The sequence below is a fragment of the Rhamphochromis longiceps genome, linkage group LG18 (genome assembly GCF_057381845.1).
Source record: "Rhamphochromis longiceps isolate RC_006_pf linkage group LG18, R_longiceps_female_GT1.1, whole genome shotgun sequence".
Classification (NCBI taxonomy): domain Eukaryota; kingdom Metazoa; phylum Chordata; class Actinopteri; order Cichliformes; family Cichlidae; genus Rhamphochromis; species Rhamphochromis longiceps.
In genome coordinates, this window is record NC_140574.1 from 2,960,051 (window position 1) to 2,981,680 (window position 21,630).

Here is a 21,630-nt window from a genome sequence, read left to right on the forward strand (position 1 = left end):
AGCCCTGGCTCCAACAGTCTCGGTCGTTGTGTCCTTGGGCAAGACACTTCCCCTACTGGTGTTGAGCAGAGGGCCGATGGCGTGATATACCAGTGAAATAACAAATTGGCTTTCTCATTCGGCTCTCTCTTTACCACAACAGATTGGTACAGCAGCCGCATGACTGTGAATGTCCCGCCAGCCTAACTGTCAATCGCACGTCTCACTCGTGAGCAAGATCCTAAAATACTTGAACTCCTACACCTTGGGTAGTAACTCGTCCCCAGTGGCGGTCCTAGCCTGTTTGGCGCCCTGGGCGAACACTCCCTTTGCCCTCCCCCAAACACACACACGCGAAATGTACTAAGGATTGTACAATAACATAAAACTGTTGTCGGAACCATGCTGAATTTCGCCAGAGAAACACACACACGTACACACATATGAAGAGAGAGAGTATGCATAGTATGCAAACAGCTACCAAACAGCCATCATAACTCGTCACACAATGAGAACAGGACAAATCAACAACTGACAACGACTAATTAATATTAAAATCTGTAACATAATGTATTGTTTGGAGTTTAGTCTGTTACTGTTACTATTTTTTTACCATTTCTTCTTGAAGCACCTGTAACCCACATAATTTCCTTCGGGATTAATAAAGTATTCTGACTCTGATTGTTTCAGGATGACCTGCCATTATCCAGTGACACATCTGCTTACCTGTATCTTTTGCTCGTTTCTCCTCCTCTTCTTTTCTCTTTTTTATAAACTGAGCACCTGATGGCTTTGAACCTTTCTTGTCCATCTTGGTTTTAATCTTGCACTCCAGTATGAACACACATCCCCCAACCCGAGAATCACCACAACATAACCTAACAGACCAACACCTTAGTTCACAGATTCGATTTGTCTATAGGGCTTATTTCTGGGATTTCACACAACCCATGATTCAAATCATGAATACATAATGGGCTTGGGTTTACAACATTATGAATGAAATGTGCTCTATTTGGAAGCAGCAGGGCCCCCCGCCCCTTTCGACGGGTTGTGTGAGACTTTAAATCATCAAACTCTAAATTATAAATGTTAAATTGTTATTGATCCCTTTACCCCGAGTCCTAAAGTGTATTTTTATTTTCTTACTCTTCTTATATTTATTGTTTGTTTACTTGCACTGCTGTAACTGGAGCCTCGTTGTCTCGTCTCTCTATATACTGGACTGTAGCGGAGATGACAATAAAGTTTACTTTGACTTCAGCAGCGAGCAGGCGCACCGAGGGCTCTCGCGCTCACTTTTCGCGTGTAGAATTTCGAAAAAACATCGGTGCAAATTATAAGTCTGTATCATGATGTCTGGTGTTTTTGTGTTTGTTGGTTTGTTTTTATTTTGTTTTATTTTGCGAGTTGGTTATTAGACGCTGCTCCAGCCAGCCAGAGAATCCCCCGCCGCCCCGCCCTCTCCTCCCTGTACCACCAGCAGCAGGCGCACCTCGCAAACGGAGGGCGCCCTTACTCCCAGCAAATGGGCGATAGAAAACCGATCGGTGCCTGTACCATTCCCAATATGCACTGGCATGATGTTGGGGCAGCATGAGTACGAGCAATTTTTTTATTTTTATTTTTTCGTGGTGGGGGGCGTGATGCTGCCCCCCACCACGATGCCTCCCCGGGCACTCCACCCTTTTCTGGTTGAGAACAGTCGTCTTGGACTTGGAGATGCTAATCCTGATTCCTTCGCACTCGGCCACAAACTGCTCCAGGACAAGCTGAAGGTCCCCAATCGATGAAGCCACAGAACCACATCAAAGAAAATCCCACAACATCCAAAGATAAAAACCTTTTATAACTACTACAGCTAGATATTCTGTCCATAAAAAAACTATGAACAGATCCAAGGCTCACCAGAAACATGTCCAACGTAGTGCCAACAATTCGAACCAACTAGTTCTGACTTCTTCCCCACCAGAGGTGTAACGTTCCATGTCCCAGGAGCTATATTCAATACCCAAGAATCAAACTAACAGAGAGTCTCTGTGGTGTAGCCAATCAAAGACATATTCTGTACTAATTAGCAGGTACACTTCATGGATACAGGACTCCACCCTAGCCTATGATCAAATCTGTCTGTTCAAGGAGACGATGATATCTTACCAAACTATGGCTGTGACCTGTGTGGTGAGAGGCTTGAAAAACTGAGAGCAGCTGAGCTGTAATGTTTGCATGTTTTCCTTTATTTGATGGATGTAATTTGATACAAAGAAAATAAGTCCTACATTTTTCATCAAAGATTTTCTTTTTGAGTAATTCATCAGTAATTTCTGGAAAGAGTCAGCTGATACAAATATATTTTTTGGCACTTAGAGCATCTAAAGGCAAACACCATTTGGTTTTGTTATAGGAAGACATTTTTCCATTGATTAATTGAGTATTTCACATTATTTTAAACAGATACGTAGCACTACAGGTCAGAGGGAATTTAAATTGTCTGGAACTAGTGGAAATCACTGGTTTTAAAAAAGCAAACAGCTGCGTCTTCATGGTAAATCATTTTATTTAACAAAGTGTGTTACATTTTTATGTGGGTTCAACAGAACAGAGCCCGAAACAGCTGTTGTGGATAAATTGGTTCAGAAGCGTGGGCGTCCTTCCGGGCGATGGCCTCTGTCCCATTCTTCACGCACACTATTGATCCAATTATTGTAGTTGGACACTTTTGTGTAGATTCCCAGTTTGTCCAGCTGTCCACAGCCCTCACCCCAGGAAACCAGGCCAACCAGGAACCAGGTGTCCCGGTACAGAGTGACCATCGGGCCCCCACTGTCACCCTCACAGGCATCCTTCCTCTGTCCAAGGATACCGGCACAGAGGACGTTGTTGGAGATCGTGTGGGGGAACATCTGCTGAGTACAGATGCTGTGGCTGACCAGTGGGATTTCAATAACGTTGAGCACTGAGCTGTGCTTAGTGCTGTTCATGTCCTCTTTGCCCCAGCCAGAGACAACAGTCTTAGTGCCGTTCAGGTGGAGCACCCGCTCGGCCATCTCGCGTCCTGGCAGGCAAATGGGGACGATGTACTCAGTCGTGGGAGCGGGGGTCTGTAGGCGCAGCAGGGCAATATCATTGTCCATGGTCTTGGTGTTGTAGTTCGGGTGTTTGAAACCTTGGACAACATCCAGGATGACCTCAGTGCCTTCTTGTTTAAGACGCTCATAGTCACCTAAAGACACAGGGCGTGGACTCATGGTTAATGAAAGCTGATGTGTGTTTTCACTCTGACTACAACAGGGATCTTGAACTCCAGGCCTCGAAGGCCGGTGTCTTCCAGGTTTCAGATGTGTCCGTGATGCAACACAGCTGATTTAAATGGCTAAATTACCTCCTCAACATGTCTTGAAGTTCTCCAGAGGCCTGATAATGAACTAATCATTTAAATCAGGGGTGTTGACCCAGGGAGATATCTAAAACCTGCAGGACACTGGCCCTCGGAGCCTGGATGTCGAGACCCCTGGACTACAATGTAACCTATCAGCAACCTTGGTTTTGTAAAGTTTTAGTGCTTAATGGCAAAATAGCAAATTACTTCAAATAATTGTATATACAGTTGAATAAAAAATAAAAACTGCAAAATTTAAGTACATTGAGTTTTCTCAATGTACTTAATTCCCAACCCCCTGAACCACGGTCGCCCCATGGGTGACCTTCTTATAATTGGAAGGTTGCAGGTTCGATCCCCAGCTCTGTCTTGGTTGTTGTGTCCTTGGGCAAGACACTTCACCTACCGCCTACTGGTGATGGCCAGAGGGGCCGGTGGTGCGATATGGCAGCCTCGCTTCTGTCAGTCTGCCCCAGGGCAGCTGTGGCTACAACTGTAGCCTCCACCAGTGTGTGAATGTGAGAACTGTAAAGCACGTTGAGGGTCTCGAAAAGTGCTATATAAATGCAATCCATTATTAGTAGTAGTATTCCAGCTTTATTTGTCACTGTTGAATTAATGTTCATGTATGGAGTCCTTAGGATTGTCACCACAATGGGCAGTGACAACCTACCAGCTGCCTCTGCCATGGAGTCTCACTCTCACTACCTGTTTAGGTTTACAGATCAGTCCCATGGCATCTTCCTGCCATCTAATACAAATTAATACTGGTGATCAGTTGACAGCGATGCTGTTCTCTTCACCCAAATATCAAACATAGACTGACGTGACTCCACCAGTTATGCATGCCTAGCAGTTTGTAAACCTTTTAGCCTGTGTTTCTTTTTTAATAACTACACTCATGAGCATGAACATGGTGTTTGTCTGGGCTAATTTATGCCTGTTCATCAAAAACAAAACTCTGGGCAGTTTATCAGCTGGTCCAGGGTTCTTTACAACTGCCCACATGAGAGGTAAAGTCTCCCGAGAGCTCGCAAGTGAATCCCCTTCAATAATTTCACATATAGACCCAAGAAGGCCAGGTATTTTGAAGTACTGAGCATAAAAGCACATTCAGAACCATATCCTCCATGACCTGTAGTTGCATAGAGTTGCGCCCTTATACTCTGGGAAAAACCCCAAAGGCCAGGGACATGAGTATCCTTCACCCATCTGGCACCTCTTTCCTTGGGTAAGTCCAGAAATAGAAAGAGTCCAGTCCCAAACCTGGATTTGGGTTTTTTGTATTGTATCTTTATTTCAGACATATACAGAAAAAAAAAAAACAACAACATATATACACAAGTATATATGGGTTTAGAGCCCATGGCTATGGGCTGAGGTGTGACCCACTACAGTATATCGAGTTTATTTGCTAAGAACCAGAGACCTGATGGTACGAGATCCAGTCTGCTGTGCTGCTCCAGCTCAGGTTCCCAGGTATCTAAGCCCAGTGCCCATCTCTGTGGGTGATGGGTTTACAGAATGGCCGATAGTTTCTTGAGGTCGTGCCTGGTCATACCCCACAGATCAAGGCCCAGCAAGGTTTACCAGCTCCTCTTTATTCATTTAATTTATTCAGTTTGTTTGAATCACTTTTAGTCTCGTCCTTATTGTTCTCCCAATATCACAGGCAATTAAAAAACTCCTTCACTGTGGTGATTTTTATAACTTTATATATTGCTTCTAGTTTATTTCTGTGTCATACAAACTAAATTTAAGGTAAACCGAAGTGTTTTCTCTCTGTGGGCAAACAAACAAGACCCTATAAGCCTTTCAGGTAAAAACTACAGGCAGTCTCTCCAGTCATTTGTACTTCACTATAATCAGTTTGTTAATCAGTTCGTTACCGCGTTGATCTTTCTAATCACTTCAATGTCATTCATTTATGATTATTTTTCATTTAATTATAATTAGTGTCTGTCATCTGCAATGGAAACTCACCGAGTCGTACACTGAACGTTAAGCTGTTGTCAAGACAGTGAGCAGCTGTCAGAACCCAGCTCTCATCGATGAGGACACCCCCACAGTGAAATCGACTCCTGTAATCCATTACCAGGACCTACAGATAAACACACTATCAGGTATTAATGCTCCAACTTGGATTCTGCTGACAAGATAACATCTTGACATTGTGAAACAGCTTTGTTTCACATATTAGTTCAATCTTTGAAAAAAAAAACAGAACAGATTTAAACAAATTAGCAGATTTCTTACCAAATTCAAATGTATATAACATAAAAAGAGGGCGTTGCCAACATCTGATGTTGGAGTCTTAAGATCTTAATAATCATATCACCATTACAGCACTTTGATTTCAGACTGCAGGCTGCTGTAAGGATACAAATCTAACAAGCTAAAGTTGCCAGCATGACACACCCAGTGTGTATTGTAGGTGAGTTTTTTTTGTAGTACCTGCCATGGACTCTCCCCTTTCTTGCCCACCTGCCCCCCCACCATCCAGGGACGGAGGCCTTTCGGTGGTGGGCTGTATGATGTGGTGGCTAACAGCTGTCCACAGGATGATCGACCTGTAAAAACACTGTATTAAAGCTACAATGGAAAAATATTAAGAGAAACATAAAATAATCTCTCTCTTTTCATCTCATTCAAGCTGAGAGGCCAGCAGCTTGTGTCTGTGGTTTGTGCATGCCTGTTGTGGATGAGCAGTGTGCGAAGCAAACTGCCACTAGTCTGCGTTCACTGTTCTGAGATCAGTTACTAACTGTGGTTCATATGGAAACACAGCAAGTAAAACAGCATCAGTGAGTTTCACTTGATGACTTGATTGTGCAACTGGCTTGAAGTGTCTAATAGTGTCACCACATCCTCATTAAGTTGATGAAGGCTCCTGTTCTAGCATCCATGTGTGAGACATTGAGTACATGGCTGTCATGTAGCCAAAACAGGCAACAGGTTGGTCCATCTGATCTTATAGTCTCGAGCAACTGCTCTGTCTACTAGTAGGTCTGTGTCTTGCCATGTGCCTGTTCATGCTAGCTCCTATGATGCCTGGCAGGAGCATCCATGTGGTGATGAGACATATTATTGGTCGGTAGTTGGATGGGATTAATCCTTAAGAATCATGTGGTGGTTCATTTATGCTTCCAGGTACTCAAGGAGTGCAGTTAGCTTCTTTAGCCAGTAGGTGCGAATCGTGTCAGGACATGTGCTGTCCAACTCGTCAGCTCTTCATTATCGAAAGGATTATCCAGAAAATCATAATCCATAAAGATATATTGAATAACAAGTCTATATAAAGTGATGAGAGAATTTAATTTTTGCTTGCTAATAAACATTTTGTTTACAGCCAGCAAGTGAAGTCAGACTAGAACTGCTCTTACTGTTGGGAACACATTTCTTGGAGTCATTAGTCTGTTTGTATCCATTCACACAGCTGCAAGTCCTCGACAGGCCGTCACTGCTCTCCGTACAATCGTGGTCGCAGCCGCCATTATCCACGGAGCAGTTGGTGGCTGTTACAGCTAGATGGAGATGGGAAACAGGAACACGGGAACTTTTCAGGTTTCACATTAAGTTTTAGTGAATGTTACATTGATGTGACTCCGCCTGTAAAAGAAATCAAACAGCAGCTACGTCCAGCTGCCAGACAAAGTCTCGCTAACAAGTTTTAGCAAAAAAATAACCCTCGTAAATGCTTTGTTACTTAGGTTCGTTTGTGTGCACAGTGGGTAATTTGTATTCTTTTCGTTGATTCTCAAGCTTTAATTAAAGATGTGGTTTGTTGCTTGATGCAGTTTCATTATATTGAACACTCCTTGCTTCACTTTTGTAGTCTTTTTTTAATATAACGTTAGAAATGCTCCTAGGTAACCAAAGACACTGACTCACGATATTCACAGTATTTGCCCTCATATCCAGAGTGACAGCGGCAATCGTAGGCTTGGAGCATATCCACACAGTCTCCATGACTGCACTTGTTGGACTCACACTGGTTCCCATCTGAAATACAGTCAGATAACTTGAGTATTTTTCCCATGACTATCTGCAAAGAAAGAGGATGTCAAAAGCCTCGCCTTAGTGACGCTTTGGGAGGAAGACAGAAGCAGGCTAAATCGTATTTGATGTCGTATTGTTGTAAATGTACTGTAATCTTGTGCTTTTGGGTAATCAGGCAAGCATATCACACCCCATCCCAAGAAATAAACGATGCAGCCTGTGAAGAACCTTGTCCTGAATTCTCCTCAGTCTACACATCATTCACATTCCAATCATCAGAAATATTAAAATAATATTTAATAATTTATACATGGTATTATTTTTAAAGCTGATATTTAGTATGTTTTCACTGTCAAGCTGAACAAACTTGTCTTACCTAAGTAAACTGTCCAGAACTCCAGCTGTAAAGACACAGAAACAAACATCACCAATCGCACTCATCTGGTCATCGCTGCAGAACAACACACACACACCTCCTGTGGGTATTTGTCAAGTCGACACTACTGTGTCATGTTTTCATCAGCCATAAATCAAAAAGCCAGATATTTTTGCTTATTTTGAACTACAGTGTGTTAAAGAGACATCTTACCGTAGCTTCTCTGGTCTTGAAAATCTCTCTGGCCTCTTCAAAGCTGCATTTCTCCTCATTACATTCTCGCTCCAGGTTTCCTGGTTTCATCTCCTCCAGGAAGGAGTTCGCCCGACGAGAGCGAAGCAGCATGTCAGCCCGTCGTGGGTCCGAGAATACTGAACACACAGAAAGAGTGAAACAGTGATGCAGACCAATGCTAAGACAACAGCTTCTTTAACTGTTTTTTCCCCAAACATCACGTTTTTGGAAAGCACTTTGTTGTCATTTGGACTTAAATCTTTGGGATTCTGTGAATTTACTCTCATCAATTCATGTGATTCCCGTGTGTTGTATGCATGCCTGGAAAATGTTCCTAATGAGACGACAAATGGAGAGATCTGGACCAGGACATCAGCGAGCATCTGGACAGTCTGAGGTGACTGAAGCATCTCCCAGAGGAGAGAGAATTATATTATATTATATTATATTATATTATATTATATTATATTATATTATATTATATTATATTACCGGTCCGTGAGTCGTTTGGTACCTGGCCACGAGAGTTGAGGCTCAGGTGTGAAATGTCTGGTTTTCAGGGTTTTTATCGGTTTTCAGTGTTATTTTGTTAATATTTTTATCGTTAACTCGGTTTTCCTCGGTCTTTTCACGTGTGTTATGAATAAATCTTTTTTTCGGTACTAGTTGTATTTTGTTGTATTTATCCGCGACACTTTAAAGGCCGGTCCGTGAAAATATTGTCGGGCATAAACCGGTCCGTGGCGCAAAAAAGGTTGGGGACCGCTGCTTTAAGGTCACCGTCCACTGGAGCCAGCTTTCTTCTGATTGGCTCAGGATCAGGTAGGTGTGCTCGCTGACCTCATTACCTGAAACTTTGTCCATGTTTAATATGAGCGCCCAGTTGAGGAACAGGTAAAAGCACAATAGGTCCACTTTCTTGGCAGATGAATGCTTTGTTGCTAAAACAGATTCCACGGCTGACCTGCTGACAGTGAAGCTCTCACATTATTTCCCGTCAGGTTTATGTAATTCAGTGAGACTCCAAGACACCCGTGTAACAGAAAATCTGTGGCTACCTAACCTCCGTGTCTCTTCTTTGTTTTACAGACGTATTGATGTTTACTTATCCCGTTCGTCTTTGATCACACCTACCTGACAGACTGATGACTGACGCCGACCACAGAGCAACGACGACACACAGACAGAGGGCGAGGCGGGACATGACCTCGATCACTCCTGCAGGAAATCAGACAGTTATGTCTTTACTGCTTGTGTTTATCCAGTTAGCATTAACATCCAGCATAATGAGACTTACAGATTTAAGGGGTTGAAAAGTTGAGTTCTGGAGGAGCTGCAGACGAGACAAAACCGAGTCCTCACTGCGAGTTAAAAAAAATCTCTCAGTGGAATATTTCTACAAGATTGATCAGCAGGGAACACAGAGGCCTCCAGTCAGAGGGGCACAGCAGGACACGATCACCGTGTGAACCTCTACAACCTTTGACCTTGTGAGCTAACAACAGGGCCACAGAGACAACATCCTAAAACGTTCACAGGACATGAAACAGAGTCACGGAGAAACGAGGGGCTTTCAGGAGAGTTTTGGTACTTACATGTGAAGAATGGAAGCCGTGGACAGAGACGATGCTTCGCTGTTTCTGCTGTGTTAATAACTAACTCCCAGTGTTTACTGAGAGTCCACAGTCTGCAGCTGATCGCTGTCCACCAACACTGTCAACACAGACCTGCCCTTTATCCTCCACCCACTCTGCTACACATCAGACCCCATTTTCACAAAATGTTACAAACCTTCAGACACTAGCAGGACGACGATAGTGTGGGACTTTTCACTGTGTACCCACCACACAATAGATCTGTGGTTATTCACCACAAACATGGACGTGGATGAAGTCTTCACGTCTCTATCATTTAAATCACTGTCTTTGGAAGCATGAACACCTATGACCCTACAAGACATCTGTAAAGATACTGAGCAAAGCCCAAAGCCTGTGAACCAGACTAGACCTTGGTATTACTAAAAGCTAAGATAATGTTGGCTGTTTGGAGTGCTAAGTTATCATCTAACGCTAGCAAGCTCAGTCTGTGAGATGCATTGAGAGACAGACATGTTGGTTATAACCTTCATCACACTTGGTTGTGGGCAGAAACAGCTGGAGACACCACAGCCAAGTATTGCTGGATGCATGCTCAATCATCCAGGCAAGGAAATCCCAAAAAGTGGATTCTGTTCACCTGGGCGTAGCGTTTTCAGCCTGGTATCCTTTCCTTTAAAATTCACCATCTGGTTTTCAATTCAATTCAATTTTATTTATACAAGATCAAATCACAAAACGTGAGAAGGAAAAATTCCTCCTTTAACAGGAAGAAACCATGCTTGGGTAATGTAAAGTCCCTGCAGAGGAACCAGGCGGGAGCCTTTCCCAGCTGCCACAGTGTGAGCGGCAGGACACACTCACACCCAAAGAGTCATTAGCTACGTCTCCTAAGATTAAAACAATTCAAGGAACTGAAATTGAAATGGTCACATCTTACAACAGGGCTGCCCAATCCCAGTCCTTGAGAGCTACTATCCTGCAGCTTTTAGATGCATCCCTACTCCAACACAGCTGAATCAAATGAATGGCTTGTTATCAGGCCTTTGCCAAACACGATGGCATGCTGAAGAGGTAATCAAACCATTTGATTCAGCTGTGTTGGAGTAGGGATGCATCTAAAAGCTGCAGGATAGTAGCTCTCGAGGACCGGGATTGGGCAGCCCTGTCTTACAAGTATCTAGGGATCATTATAGATCAGAATTTGTCATTTAGGACTCACATTCAAAGGCTTGTGTCGAAGTTAAAACTAAAACTAGGTTACTTTTTTAGAAACCAATCCTGTTTCTCCCTCCAAGTGAGAAAACGTTTGATTCGTGCAACCTTTTTACCTTTATTGGATTATGGTGACCTGCTTTTTATGAATGCACCTGCCCACTACCTAAAGAGGTTGGATACTGTGTACCATTGTGCTTTACGTTTTATTACTGACTATGGAAATCGTGTACATCATTGTTCTTTGTATGCTGCTGCTAAATGTCCATCTTTGCATATTCGCAGACTCTCCCATTGGTTGATCTTTATCTATAAATCTCTCCTTGGGCTGATTCCATCTTATTTATGTGTTTATATGTGTAAAAACCACAACCAATACAGCCTTCGTTCGCACAATATCATACAATTGATTGTCCCAAAAATCAGAACAGAGTTGGGGAAAAAGGCTTTTAAATACGCTGCCCCTGCTTCCTGGAATAATCTGCAGAAGGAACTGAAATGATCAGAATTGGTTACCTTGGGAGAGTTTAAGTCTGTCTTAAAGGAACGAGAGAACAGCTCTTTTACTCAGTGTGATTGTTTTTAATGTACTCTTAATTTGATCTGTTATTGTATATTTTACACATGTTGGTATGGGATATTGTATTTGTTTTAAATGTTATATACCTATGTGGTATGTGACTTTTGTTGCCATGATGCCAGGTCTCTCTTGGAAATGAGATTTTTAATCTCAATGAGATTTTTTACCTGGATAAATAAAGGACTAATAATAAAAAATACCTGGAGCCGATTTGCAATCACTGATTAACCAACATTTGTGTCTTTGGACTCTGGAGATGAGAGAACACAGGAAAGTCCCAACAGGCAGCACTAACCAGCACACCACTGAGTCACACACACAAAAAGCTGGAGCACAGACCTGCTGGAGGCTCCAACAGTCACCAACAGCACAAACAGGGTGGAGAGGTCATTCTGGGCTGCAGTTTTACACTTCAGTATCAGCTTCAGGCTGACGCTGTTAGACATTCAAACATAGTCTGTGAGGTTTGTGGCCATCCTCAACACATTTACATACAGCTATTTTGTTTTCAGTGTAATTTTTAATTTTTAAAAACATTTTATTGATCTTTAATATTTTTTAACATAGAATATTGTTAAGAAAAATCCAGACAAGGAAGAAGGCACGTTTTACACAAATGTGACGCATTGGCTCAGTTAGCAGGAAAAGCAGGACTTTAGCAGACATTTTTCAATTACAATTATGGAACAAGCACAGAAAGAGTATAAAGAGACTGGCATCACATAACTAATAATCCTCTGATTGGAAAGATATTAAAGTCCAAATAGAAGGAGGAGAACAGTTTCTAACAAGAAAGAATAAGGAAGAAAAGCTTTTTGTCTCTGAAAGAGGACAGAGCACTGACTGACATTTATCTCCTGGAGATCCAGTGTCCAGGACGAGCTTTATTCTGGTCATAGAGCAGTCTTATCCCTAAATGCTGGTTTCCAAGCAGAGCCGGCACTTAACAGGAATCAGCTGATTGTAATGATTTGAACCAAAGCCAAAAGGTTTTAGGGGTTTCCCCCAGGAAACAGTTCACATCAGGATTTATAGATAAATTCATTCACTCAAGTATTTGACACTGTTTTAATTAAACCACAAGAATGAACATATATCAGGACAGAGTACGTGAAAGAGAAGCTGTAAGATTTTGCTATTAGATGACTTTGTGAGCACCTTTCTGAACCCTCAGCCTTGACATTAGTTTTTGTTCATTTTTGTTTTCTCAAAGCCAGAAACGACCATAATTGGATGAGAGACTCCATGAAAAGAAGCTGTCACGTGACCCTCTAAAAACATGACATGTCTGAGTTAAAACAGCTTTTGTGTTTGTTTTTCGGAGGAGAAATCCACAAAAGCTTCCGAAGTAAAGAGCCGGTCTCGTCGTCAGCTGCCGGAAACACCCAGAGAGCGAGCGGTTACAGGCGTGAACCCAGGCCAGCCTCCACAGTGTCTCTGAGCACCGCCTGCTGTGGAAACCAGGGCACTTATTAAGGTTAACCATTCATCTCCGTGTCCTCCTTTGTGCCTCAGCCTCATTCCCTCAGCTTGGTTTACTTGTGTGTCCTCAGCTGTTTTCATTTTTTCTGAATAAAAGCTGCCCTCGGGACATAAAGGAGCCATCTCTGGTTCCACAGGCGATTTTAGTGATTTTGAAAGTGACGTGGGTGGGTGTGGCCTTCCTGCGGTGGTGAGAGACCTGGCTTGCTCCCTGCTGCGTTGTATATCTTTACTTCATGATCAGACGGCACATAGTTTATCATTGATGGTAAATCTATTATTACTTTAAGTATCCTGTCAGAAGCAAAGAAAGATTTTAGCAACACCGGTTTAACCCTGGAGCAGTGGTTCTTAACCTTGTTGGAGGTGCTGAACCCCCCCAGTTTCATATGAACCCCTCTTCAGTGAAAAATAAAATACGATTTTTTTTCAAATTCAAGACATACATATGTTTTTTACTGGTGTACAAAATGAGCCGAGCATGTCACGGCAGAGGCTCTGCCGAACCCCTGAGACCGACTCACCGAACCCCTAGGGTTCGATCGCACCCAGGTTAAGAACCACTGCCCTGGAGGTTTACCTACCCCCAGTAAAACCAGTACAGAACTGCCAACCAGAAGCTGCAGTTCCTATAGTGGCCACTTGAGGCTGGCTCCAAAGTGACTCAGTCCCAATAAACTCACATGTTAAAAAGCTCCAGTTCAGAGCAGAAATAAACATGTTTACAGGCTACTAAAGATGGTTTTGGTCTCTATAGCTAATTTTACCCAACTAGGCGAGTTTTTAACGAACTCGACTAATCCAGTTCTGCTGAACTGTAATGTTTGGGTGCTTTGAGGTGGATACCCGCCAGGCCTGGAGGTAAAACTGTGCTAAATATACAAAATTCTAGTATTTTATTTATACATTACTTCAAAATAACTAGTTCCAGGGACGCAGCACCACATTTGACAGCTATATCGCCCTCTTGAAGCTGCCATAAAAAAAACAAATCAAATAAAAGTTTGGTTTTACTAAAAATAAATAAAAAGCCACATGTTGTAAGGGTTCTCCACCAGCAGGAAATTAAATTAGACCTGTTGTCTTCCACATGTCTAAGTGGTCAAAGTACTCAACCCTGATGGACTTGTCTGAGTGTTAATAGAATAAAAAGCATTTTACTGAGAAAATCATGGCAATCTGAACTTCACACATCGATGCTGAAAAAAGAAAGAAACAAGGAGAGCGTGGTAAACAGGACAGAGAGTACTCAAATACTTCGGTGCAGCAATAAACCGGAGCATCTGAGGTTCCATTCAATAAAAGTACAGACTCAATGCTTAAATAAATACCTGCAGCTTAAACTTTATGTTCATTGTGTCATTGCTCTTAAAATTAGGCCAGTTTTAAATTTCAGCTACAGGTTGTTTTTCTTCCCAGGCGTATAATTAGTTTTTGTAATATTGTGTATGGAGACAGTCTCATGAGATGTTTTCATAGAATAAAATCATTGTTGTGCAGTAAAATGTGCTAATAAAAAGTAGGCTGCCCTTTGTGAAGCCTGGCTGCCTCCTCAGTGTTAGATTACTGCATTGTTGAACATCATGCTGAGTAAATTATTACAACTTCATCACTATGTGGCGACTGCGGTACTTGTTTGTACTTAATCATTTGAACCTAATGATAAAATAGAAGTTAGTCAGAAATAATAGACACATAATTCATTTGTGCCACACAGCTTTTGGTTTACAATCACAGACAAAGTTTACAGGATTCTTTTTTAAAGAGGTGGCAAAAACTAGACGATGGGTGTTCTGAGAAATCAGAAAAATGAGAAAACCTTTGTGGATCTAACAGAAAATTATATAAAATCCAAAGGAACAACAGTGGCCAGACCTCCTGCTTCCATAAACCTGAACCTGGAGGTGCGTGCCTGCCCAGCAACATTGAAGCATGAACGACTAATCTAGTCATTAATCTAATAATGGTAAAGATGGATCAAACCACTGCCAGGTGGTCACAGGGACGATAAAGCACCTGCTGTTGCATCAATATGACAACACAGTTTTGGTTCTGACTTGTTCCTCACTCATTCAAACATGAGTTGCACAGATACACATCAATGGTTTGATTCTAAGAAAACTAAACAGACTCATTTTCTTTAGTCTTTCATGTTGTTTAGGTTTTTTTATGTCACTATTGGTGTGATTGCTTCAGCTAGAGGTGTGGAAAGGAAATATTAAATATTAAATGTGTTTTTTAAAGGATGAGAGAAAATGGAGGGTGGAGAAAGATGGCACGATAAACAGAGAATCATCTCTTCTTTCTGTATCATGTCGCAGGCAGAACGCCCAGTTCTTCTTCACAATAGACATCCCTGCTGTAGCTGCCCTCCTCCCCGTGTTTCCAGCCTTTGTCTGCAGGTGAGACTGAACCTGAAAGATGTTTTGTTTTGGCCGAGGCTTATAAATGCATCAAAGCCTCTTCCAGCTAGCTCATCTTCCCAAATCTGCTTCTCCAGAAGATGCAGCACAACTCGGATGTGGCGGTGAGTCTCTCCAAAGCATCTCAGAGGATTTTATTTTCAAGTCTGAGAGCAATTTAGGTTATTTTTTTAAACGTATGCATCAAAAAAGACTAAAACTTTCAAAATTCAACTGCCTGTTTCATCCAGGCTGAAAACATTTTATACAAGTGACAGTAAAAATTGTGTTTTTAAAACATTTTAATGTTTTTAGTTCACAAATCTTTTGTCAGACTTGAATGATTATTTAAAACAGATTTTATGAAACAGACCAGGATGTGTCCGTGAGGGCATCGTGTTGAGTGTCCACAGTTTTTTGTTAGCGTTTGTCACATAGGACACTTATTTAGTAAATGTTTTTATATCTGTGTGGTGTGCCACAGGGGCCAGCTCTGGGATCGATTTCATGCTCTTCTCGTCTCCACTCGGGGCATAAATGTCACAGACACAGCGTCTCTTAGCGTTTCTGTGCTGATGACACATGCATGTACCTAAACACTCCAACACTGGAATGTTGGCTTCTCTTAATAGCTGCCTTTTTGCAACAGCATCATTTTATTTAGTTGATCTAAAAACAGAAATCATCAGTTGTGAAACTGTTAACAATCAGCTGGTTCTCTTCATTATCAAGTCTTTTGCAAAGAGTTTTCCATTTCTTGAATATTTATTTCTTCCATTTTGAACAGCGCAGCTCAAATCTAATGCAGTCGTGTTTAAATAGTTTCAGAAGCAAATCTTATTTAATATTTTTTTGAAAACAAGACTATTTTGTGCACTTTTATCTCATCGGGTCTGAATTACTTTAACGGCCTGTTTACTACTGAACATGAAATCCACTGAACACGACAGAGCTCGAGAGATGCGATCACATCAGTCCTGTTTTAGTATCTTTACACTCTCAGGATGTTTGACAACAGATTTTACATTTCTGACCTCTAAGTACCAAATGCATCTTCTTCCTTCTTCCTTCTCCAGATGCTGACGAGGTTGCTCGGACTGCTTGTCTTGTCCACCCTCTGCTCAGCCATGTGGGTGCAAAACTACACCAGACAATACATTAGTGAAGAGGAAGGCTCCACATATGATCCCAACACCCACCACTGGCCTGAATCAGTTGACAGGCAGTTTAATGAGACTTCTAAGAAGACTGGTCACCCAAAGGGAATCCCATCGTGGCCACCCGAGGCACGCAGCGGGCCTCTTATGATGCCTCCAACAGGACCCCCATTTCCACACTATGGCAACAACTCTGAAGGTCCCAACATGCCCAGGGTGTTTGGGGTCAGTAACCCACCTTTACCACCCATGCCTGACACAACAATCTGTGACATGCTGCTAAATGCACCGGTACCCCCGCCCGCCGACCAGATTCCATTTTTTTGCATCTGTAAATACTGCAAAGGAACCGTAGGACCCAAAGGAGACCGCGGAGACCGAGGTCTTCCAGGTAACCTGATCACTCAAAGCACCTCAAACTAAAAACAACGATTAAAATGTAAAACTTGAAAATCATTAATGTCTGAACAAATGTCAAGGATTTAAAGTTTGAAGCAAGGCAGACAGCAAGGTTTGGAGGATGATTCCTCTTTAGTGATTTAATTCAAATTCAAATATCTGATTATATTGAAAGTAACCTGTCTTTAACTTTTGATCAGGTCCTCCCGGGAGCGCTGGAAGTAGAGGATTGATGGGGTTTCCAGGTCCCAGAGGGTTTACAGGCTCTCAGGGGATAAAAGGTGAGTTACACACCAGAGGGGTGTGTGAAGAAGCACATTTACAATAATCAGGGTCTTTAACATAAAGGTGTTTTTTTTACTTTCCACACTGAACTAATCAAACCGAGTTGCAACACAAAGCAACGCTGAAATTAAGAGGGGAAGAAAATGAGACACTGACTTCCTGTGATTTGAATTTATGTTTCTTCTCCTCACGTACTTTTCTATCGATACTGAATGAAATCCACCTTAAAACACCACAAACTGAATCTCATTTTTTTCTTTTTTGTTCCTCTAACCTGTTGTCATCTTTAAATGTATCTTTCAAAAAAGCTAATAAGCTTAAACTTAGAATTGTTGGTTTTTCACTCAGTAAAATATCAACTCACCTTTGTCTTCTCTGTTTACAGGCCAGAAGGGAGAAATGGGGGAAAAGGGAATGCAAGGTGCAGCAGGTTTCACTGGCACAAAGGGAGATCGGGGATTTAAAGGTGGGTCTACATGGCATTATGGAGAAGGTCACCCTATTTAAAGCGTGATTGGTAATACATGGATATTATTAAAGCAGGAAATAATACCTGTCAGTGCTTTGTGTGAATGTAATTTTATGATGGTTTAATGATTTAACATTAGTACAGGGTGGGTAAGGTTTGGGTTCAGGCATAAAAATGAGATGATTTGAGTGGAAGATTGTAATTCCAAAGTACATCCTGGAAAGATCCTGATGGATTCTGGGCAAACTGGCCAGCTTCATCAGTCTACATACAGAAAATGGAGAGAAATGTGGGGATTCTTTAGGATTTAACCCACCTGAGTAAATACTGTTGGAAATTGTTCAGTAAAATAAAGTGTTAAACTTGATCGTATTCTTGATGTATGCTGTGGCTGTTTCCAGGGGACAAAGGGGACCAAGGATCAATGGGACCCCCTGGTGCATCGGGCCCTCAGGGGGAATCTGGTATATGCCCTGCCACCTGCGAGAGTGTGCCAGGTGCACCTGGTACTCAAGGACCACCTGGACCAGCTGGAGCCCGTGGCCTGCCAGGGGTGCAGGGTCCTGATGGACCCAGGGGCATAAAAGGTGATAGGGGTGACATGGGTTTGCCTGGAAACCCTGGCAACAATGGTGAGAAGGGTGATCGAGGTGAGCAGGGGGTGTGTAAGTGCACAAATGGAACAAATGGTGCTGATGGCAAACCAGGGCAAAAGGGAGACAAAGGGGACAAGGGTGATATTGGTTCCCAGGGTATACAGGGCACCATGGGGTCAAAAGGCAACCAGGGTGATATGGGTCTCATGGGGCCACCTGGGCCCTGCTCTCCAGCCATCCAGTCAGCATTCTCCGCCTGTATCAATGAGTCATTTCCAGCTCACAATTTTCCCATTCCTTTCCCACACATCCTTACCAACCAGCAAAACCACCTTAACCGAAACGGCATCTACATAGCCCCCGTCAACGGCACCTACGTCTTCTCCTTTCACCTGTCAGTTGCCGTGAAACCACTTAAAGTCGGCCTGTTCCGCAATTTCTACCCTGTGGCTAAAATAACAGAAGGAACCGTCCCATCCACCACAAGCCACACGGTGGTCCTCCACCTCTACATGGGAGACCAGGTTTGGCTGCAGGTGAAGGACCCCACCACCAATGGCATGTACACTGATAATGAAAGCACTAGCACGTTCTCTGGGTATCTGCTGCACCCCGACTCCTGCGAATTTCCTCTGGGCAGACATCACTACTTCCCACAGCCACATCATGGACGCTACAGCTGGGATGGTCCCGACCCTACCACCACTCCACCAAATTAGTTTCTTTTCAGTTGCACAGTTATAGATGAGGCACAACAAGCATCCAATCAAATTCTCAGTGATTTTATAACTGCAAGTTTTAAAGGAGGGGTATTCTAGCAATGAAGCAATGACAATTGTTAAAATAGGTTTTTCTACCAGAGTTATGCTGAATACAAGTTCTACTGTAGGACCATTGTACCACACTGTAGTTACTACTCAATTAAAAAAATCAGGTTTTATTTCTTGGGTTAAATCTAATTCTGTTTGGTTGTTGAAGCTGGCATCACATAAAAGGAAAGGCCAGCAAAAAAAACCCAACAATAAACACACAAAATCCTTCTTGAAGTATTTGTTTAACACTTAGCATGTTAGCATATCCAGGCAATTATTGTCAAACGTTGTCTAAGTGAACCTTAATTCCAACTCTTCCTGGGACAATAAAAACAAGTCAAATGAAATAAAAAAGCGTTACAATGTTGCAGAATACTAATTTTAAAAGGTTTTCACCTGGAAGTCATATGTCTAACAAACATTCTCCTGACTGCAAACATCTCTCGTCTCTTATGTCACACTTGGATGAGACAAAAATAAACTCCCCCTAAAATCAAGTCCTGTTTTACTGGTAATGCTAGTGGCTTCAAGTACTGGTTCCGACTAAAATATCTTCAATCACTATTTGAATGATTTGTGCTTACTGACTTTGACGAACCTCTCAGTTATCTGTCTTCTTGCAACAGTTTAAAGACAGGATGTGTATTCCCTGTGACAGATTGGAGGCCTGTCCAGGATGTATCCTGCCTCACACCCAGTGACCGCTGGGATCAGCTGACACACAATTGGAAAAAAGAAAGAAAATTGAACAGCCATAATACCCTCCTTTTAAATGTGGCTATGATTCAACACTCATATGAAAATGCATCTGGGCTTGTATATGCCAGCATTTGATCATGCACTAATCAACTGTTAGAGCGCCCTTTTATCAGAAAGCTCATTTAGCAGCAGAGGTTTTAATATTTTTGATAGAAAATGTAAATACGTGGATCAGCTGCAGGCGATGGAATAACATCACCACAGGTCTGTTGAGATGTAGGTTTTAAAAGGTTTACAGTGAAGGAGCGGGAACAGAGCTGTGACGCAAACGAGACAGCGAGAAATGAAGAAGGCTGAAGACACGGCAATGAGACGTGCCGGCAAATTCTCCACAAAATCAGTGAAATTCTCTTCAGGTTCATCAAGTAAAAGAATCATAATCTCCACAGATCTCCACAGTACACATGAATATTTTAAAAGATATAAAGAGTGAGAACACGTGCCATTATTTTCTTAATGTTTTCTTAATTTTGAAGAAAATCTAATTTTGAATGTAGGATAACTGATTAAAGGCTTTTCTCGCTATTTTTAAGGTTTTATTTTTTTATTATATGATTTAAAACAAAGGTTGTACAATGAAGCTACCTGTGAAACTATCACTGCCTGATGTCTCGCAACATTAAACTTCCACTTTATAAAATGTATAATCTGTAAAACCTGCGACACCATCAGGTGATGTTGGACGTGTGTTTGGATTCAGACAGTAAACGGAGTGTGTTGCATGTGTAACAGGTTAAAGCATCGTTCACCTTCTCTGAGGTGCTTTCAGCGACCACACCGTGTCGCCTGTTTGTGCTTCAGGTTGTTGCGATCTGTGCATCGTGGGCTTTGTTTGAAATTAAAAACTTTCACTTAAACTTTGTGTTTGAGTTATTTTCAGCAGCAGCACATTTTCTGGGTCCCCTGGTCCAAAAATTAACTTGTGACATGAATCTCGTGTGCAGAGCAAAACCAGACATTGAGCCTGGCTGCTCCCAACAAACTCTAAACTTTAACACACTGCAGTTTATTCTGATTCAGCACTTACTGCAAATTCATCTGCTAATAAAAAATCTCCAACGATGATCATTTTTCACTTAAGGTGATTGTTAAATATGGATTGTTACAAAAAGAATACAACATTTTGTTTAGCTGTGCATTTCATGACACTCACACTCACCTCACACAATAACAAAAGTTTTGTTTTGAATGCTGTTAAGAGTCCGGTGCAGTGTGAGCTGATGTAGATCTGCTGATGAAGAGTCTGAGCTGGAAGGAAATCACTGAGGTTTAATTTCTAATATTTTAATGTTAATTGGGAGCCTGAGTAACTGGATCAGCAGGGGTGTGAAATGTCCACGTTGAATTTTATTGTGTAATAATTAATGCTGCACTAGTTCAGTTTGATGACCAGGATTTGTTGTTAGAACATGCATCTGCAAAGACTTCAGCAGGAATCGACGGGCTTGGAGAACGACACAATAAACGAAGAGTCTCCACGGCTTTAAAAACAATTCATGTTAAACCGAATCTTCACATCAGGGCTGGTTTTTAGATCCAGATTGAAAACACATTTTTTCACTGGCTTTTGACTCAGTGGTTGACTGACTTGTATTTACTTATATTTTATTGTTTTCGCTATGTTTATTATTTTATCGTATTTATTATTCTTATCTATTATGTTTCTATCGTTCAGCACTTTGGTGTGTTTTTAAAGCGCTATATAAACGATGATGATGATGAAACTGCAGAATAAAAATATCAAAGCACTTGTTTAAAGAATGCCACATCAGTCCTCTGTATCTCACATGACCGTCACACATAAGAACCAGGAAGTAAAAGCTGAATATTTGAGCTAAATTAATATGAAGGTAAATACACTTTGATTAAATATACTAACAAATAAACAGGTTTAATATTTATTGTACAGTTG

The 21,630-nt window shown here is 41.8% G+C and overlaps 2 protein-coding genes across 2 annotated transcripts; one reads left to right on the forward strand and one right to left on the reverse strand.

Annotated features, from left to right (window-relative positions):
* Positions 1 to 2,349: 2,349 nt before the first annotated feature.
* On the reverse strand, positions 2,350 to 9,703 carry proca (protein C (inactivator of coagulation factors Va and VIIIa), a). Its single transcript, XM_085388914.1, has 10 exons — positions 9,563 to 9,703; positions 9,265 to 9,328; positions 9,102 to 9,185; positions 7,947 to 8,104; positions 7,734 to 7,758; positions 7,250 to 7,360; positions 6,742 to 6,882; positions 5,813 to 5,928; positions 5,342 to 5,459; positions 2,350 to 3,202 (listed from the first exon to the last, which is right to left on the reverse strand). The coding sequence occupies exons 3-10, from the start codon at positions 9,169 to 9,171 to the stop codon at positions 2,613 to 2,615; spliced, it is 1,329 nt and encodes a 442-aa protein (XP_085245040.1). The 5' UTR covers positions 9,172 to 9,185; positions 9,265 to 9,328; positions 9,563 to 9,703; the 3' UTR covers positions 2,350 to 2,612.
* A 5,550-nt stretch (positions 9,704 to 15,253) lies between these two features.
* On the forward strand, positions 15,254 to 20,514 carry LOC146647421 (uncharacterized). The gene is made up of 5 exons (XM_085389016.1): positions 15,254 to 15,366; positions 16,318 to 16,789; positions 16,998 to 17,078; positions 17,468 to 17,548; positions 17,953 to 20,514. The coding sequence occupies exons 1-5, from the start codon at positions 15,343 to 15,345 to the stop codon at positions 18,864 to 18,866; spliced, it is 1,572 nt and encodes a 523-aa protein (XP_085245142.1). The 5' UTR covers positions 15,254 to 15,342; the 3' UTR covers positions 18,867 to 20,514.
* Positions 20,515 to 21,630: the final 1,116 nt, after the last annotated feature.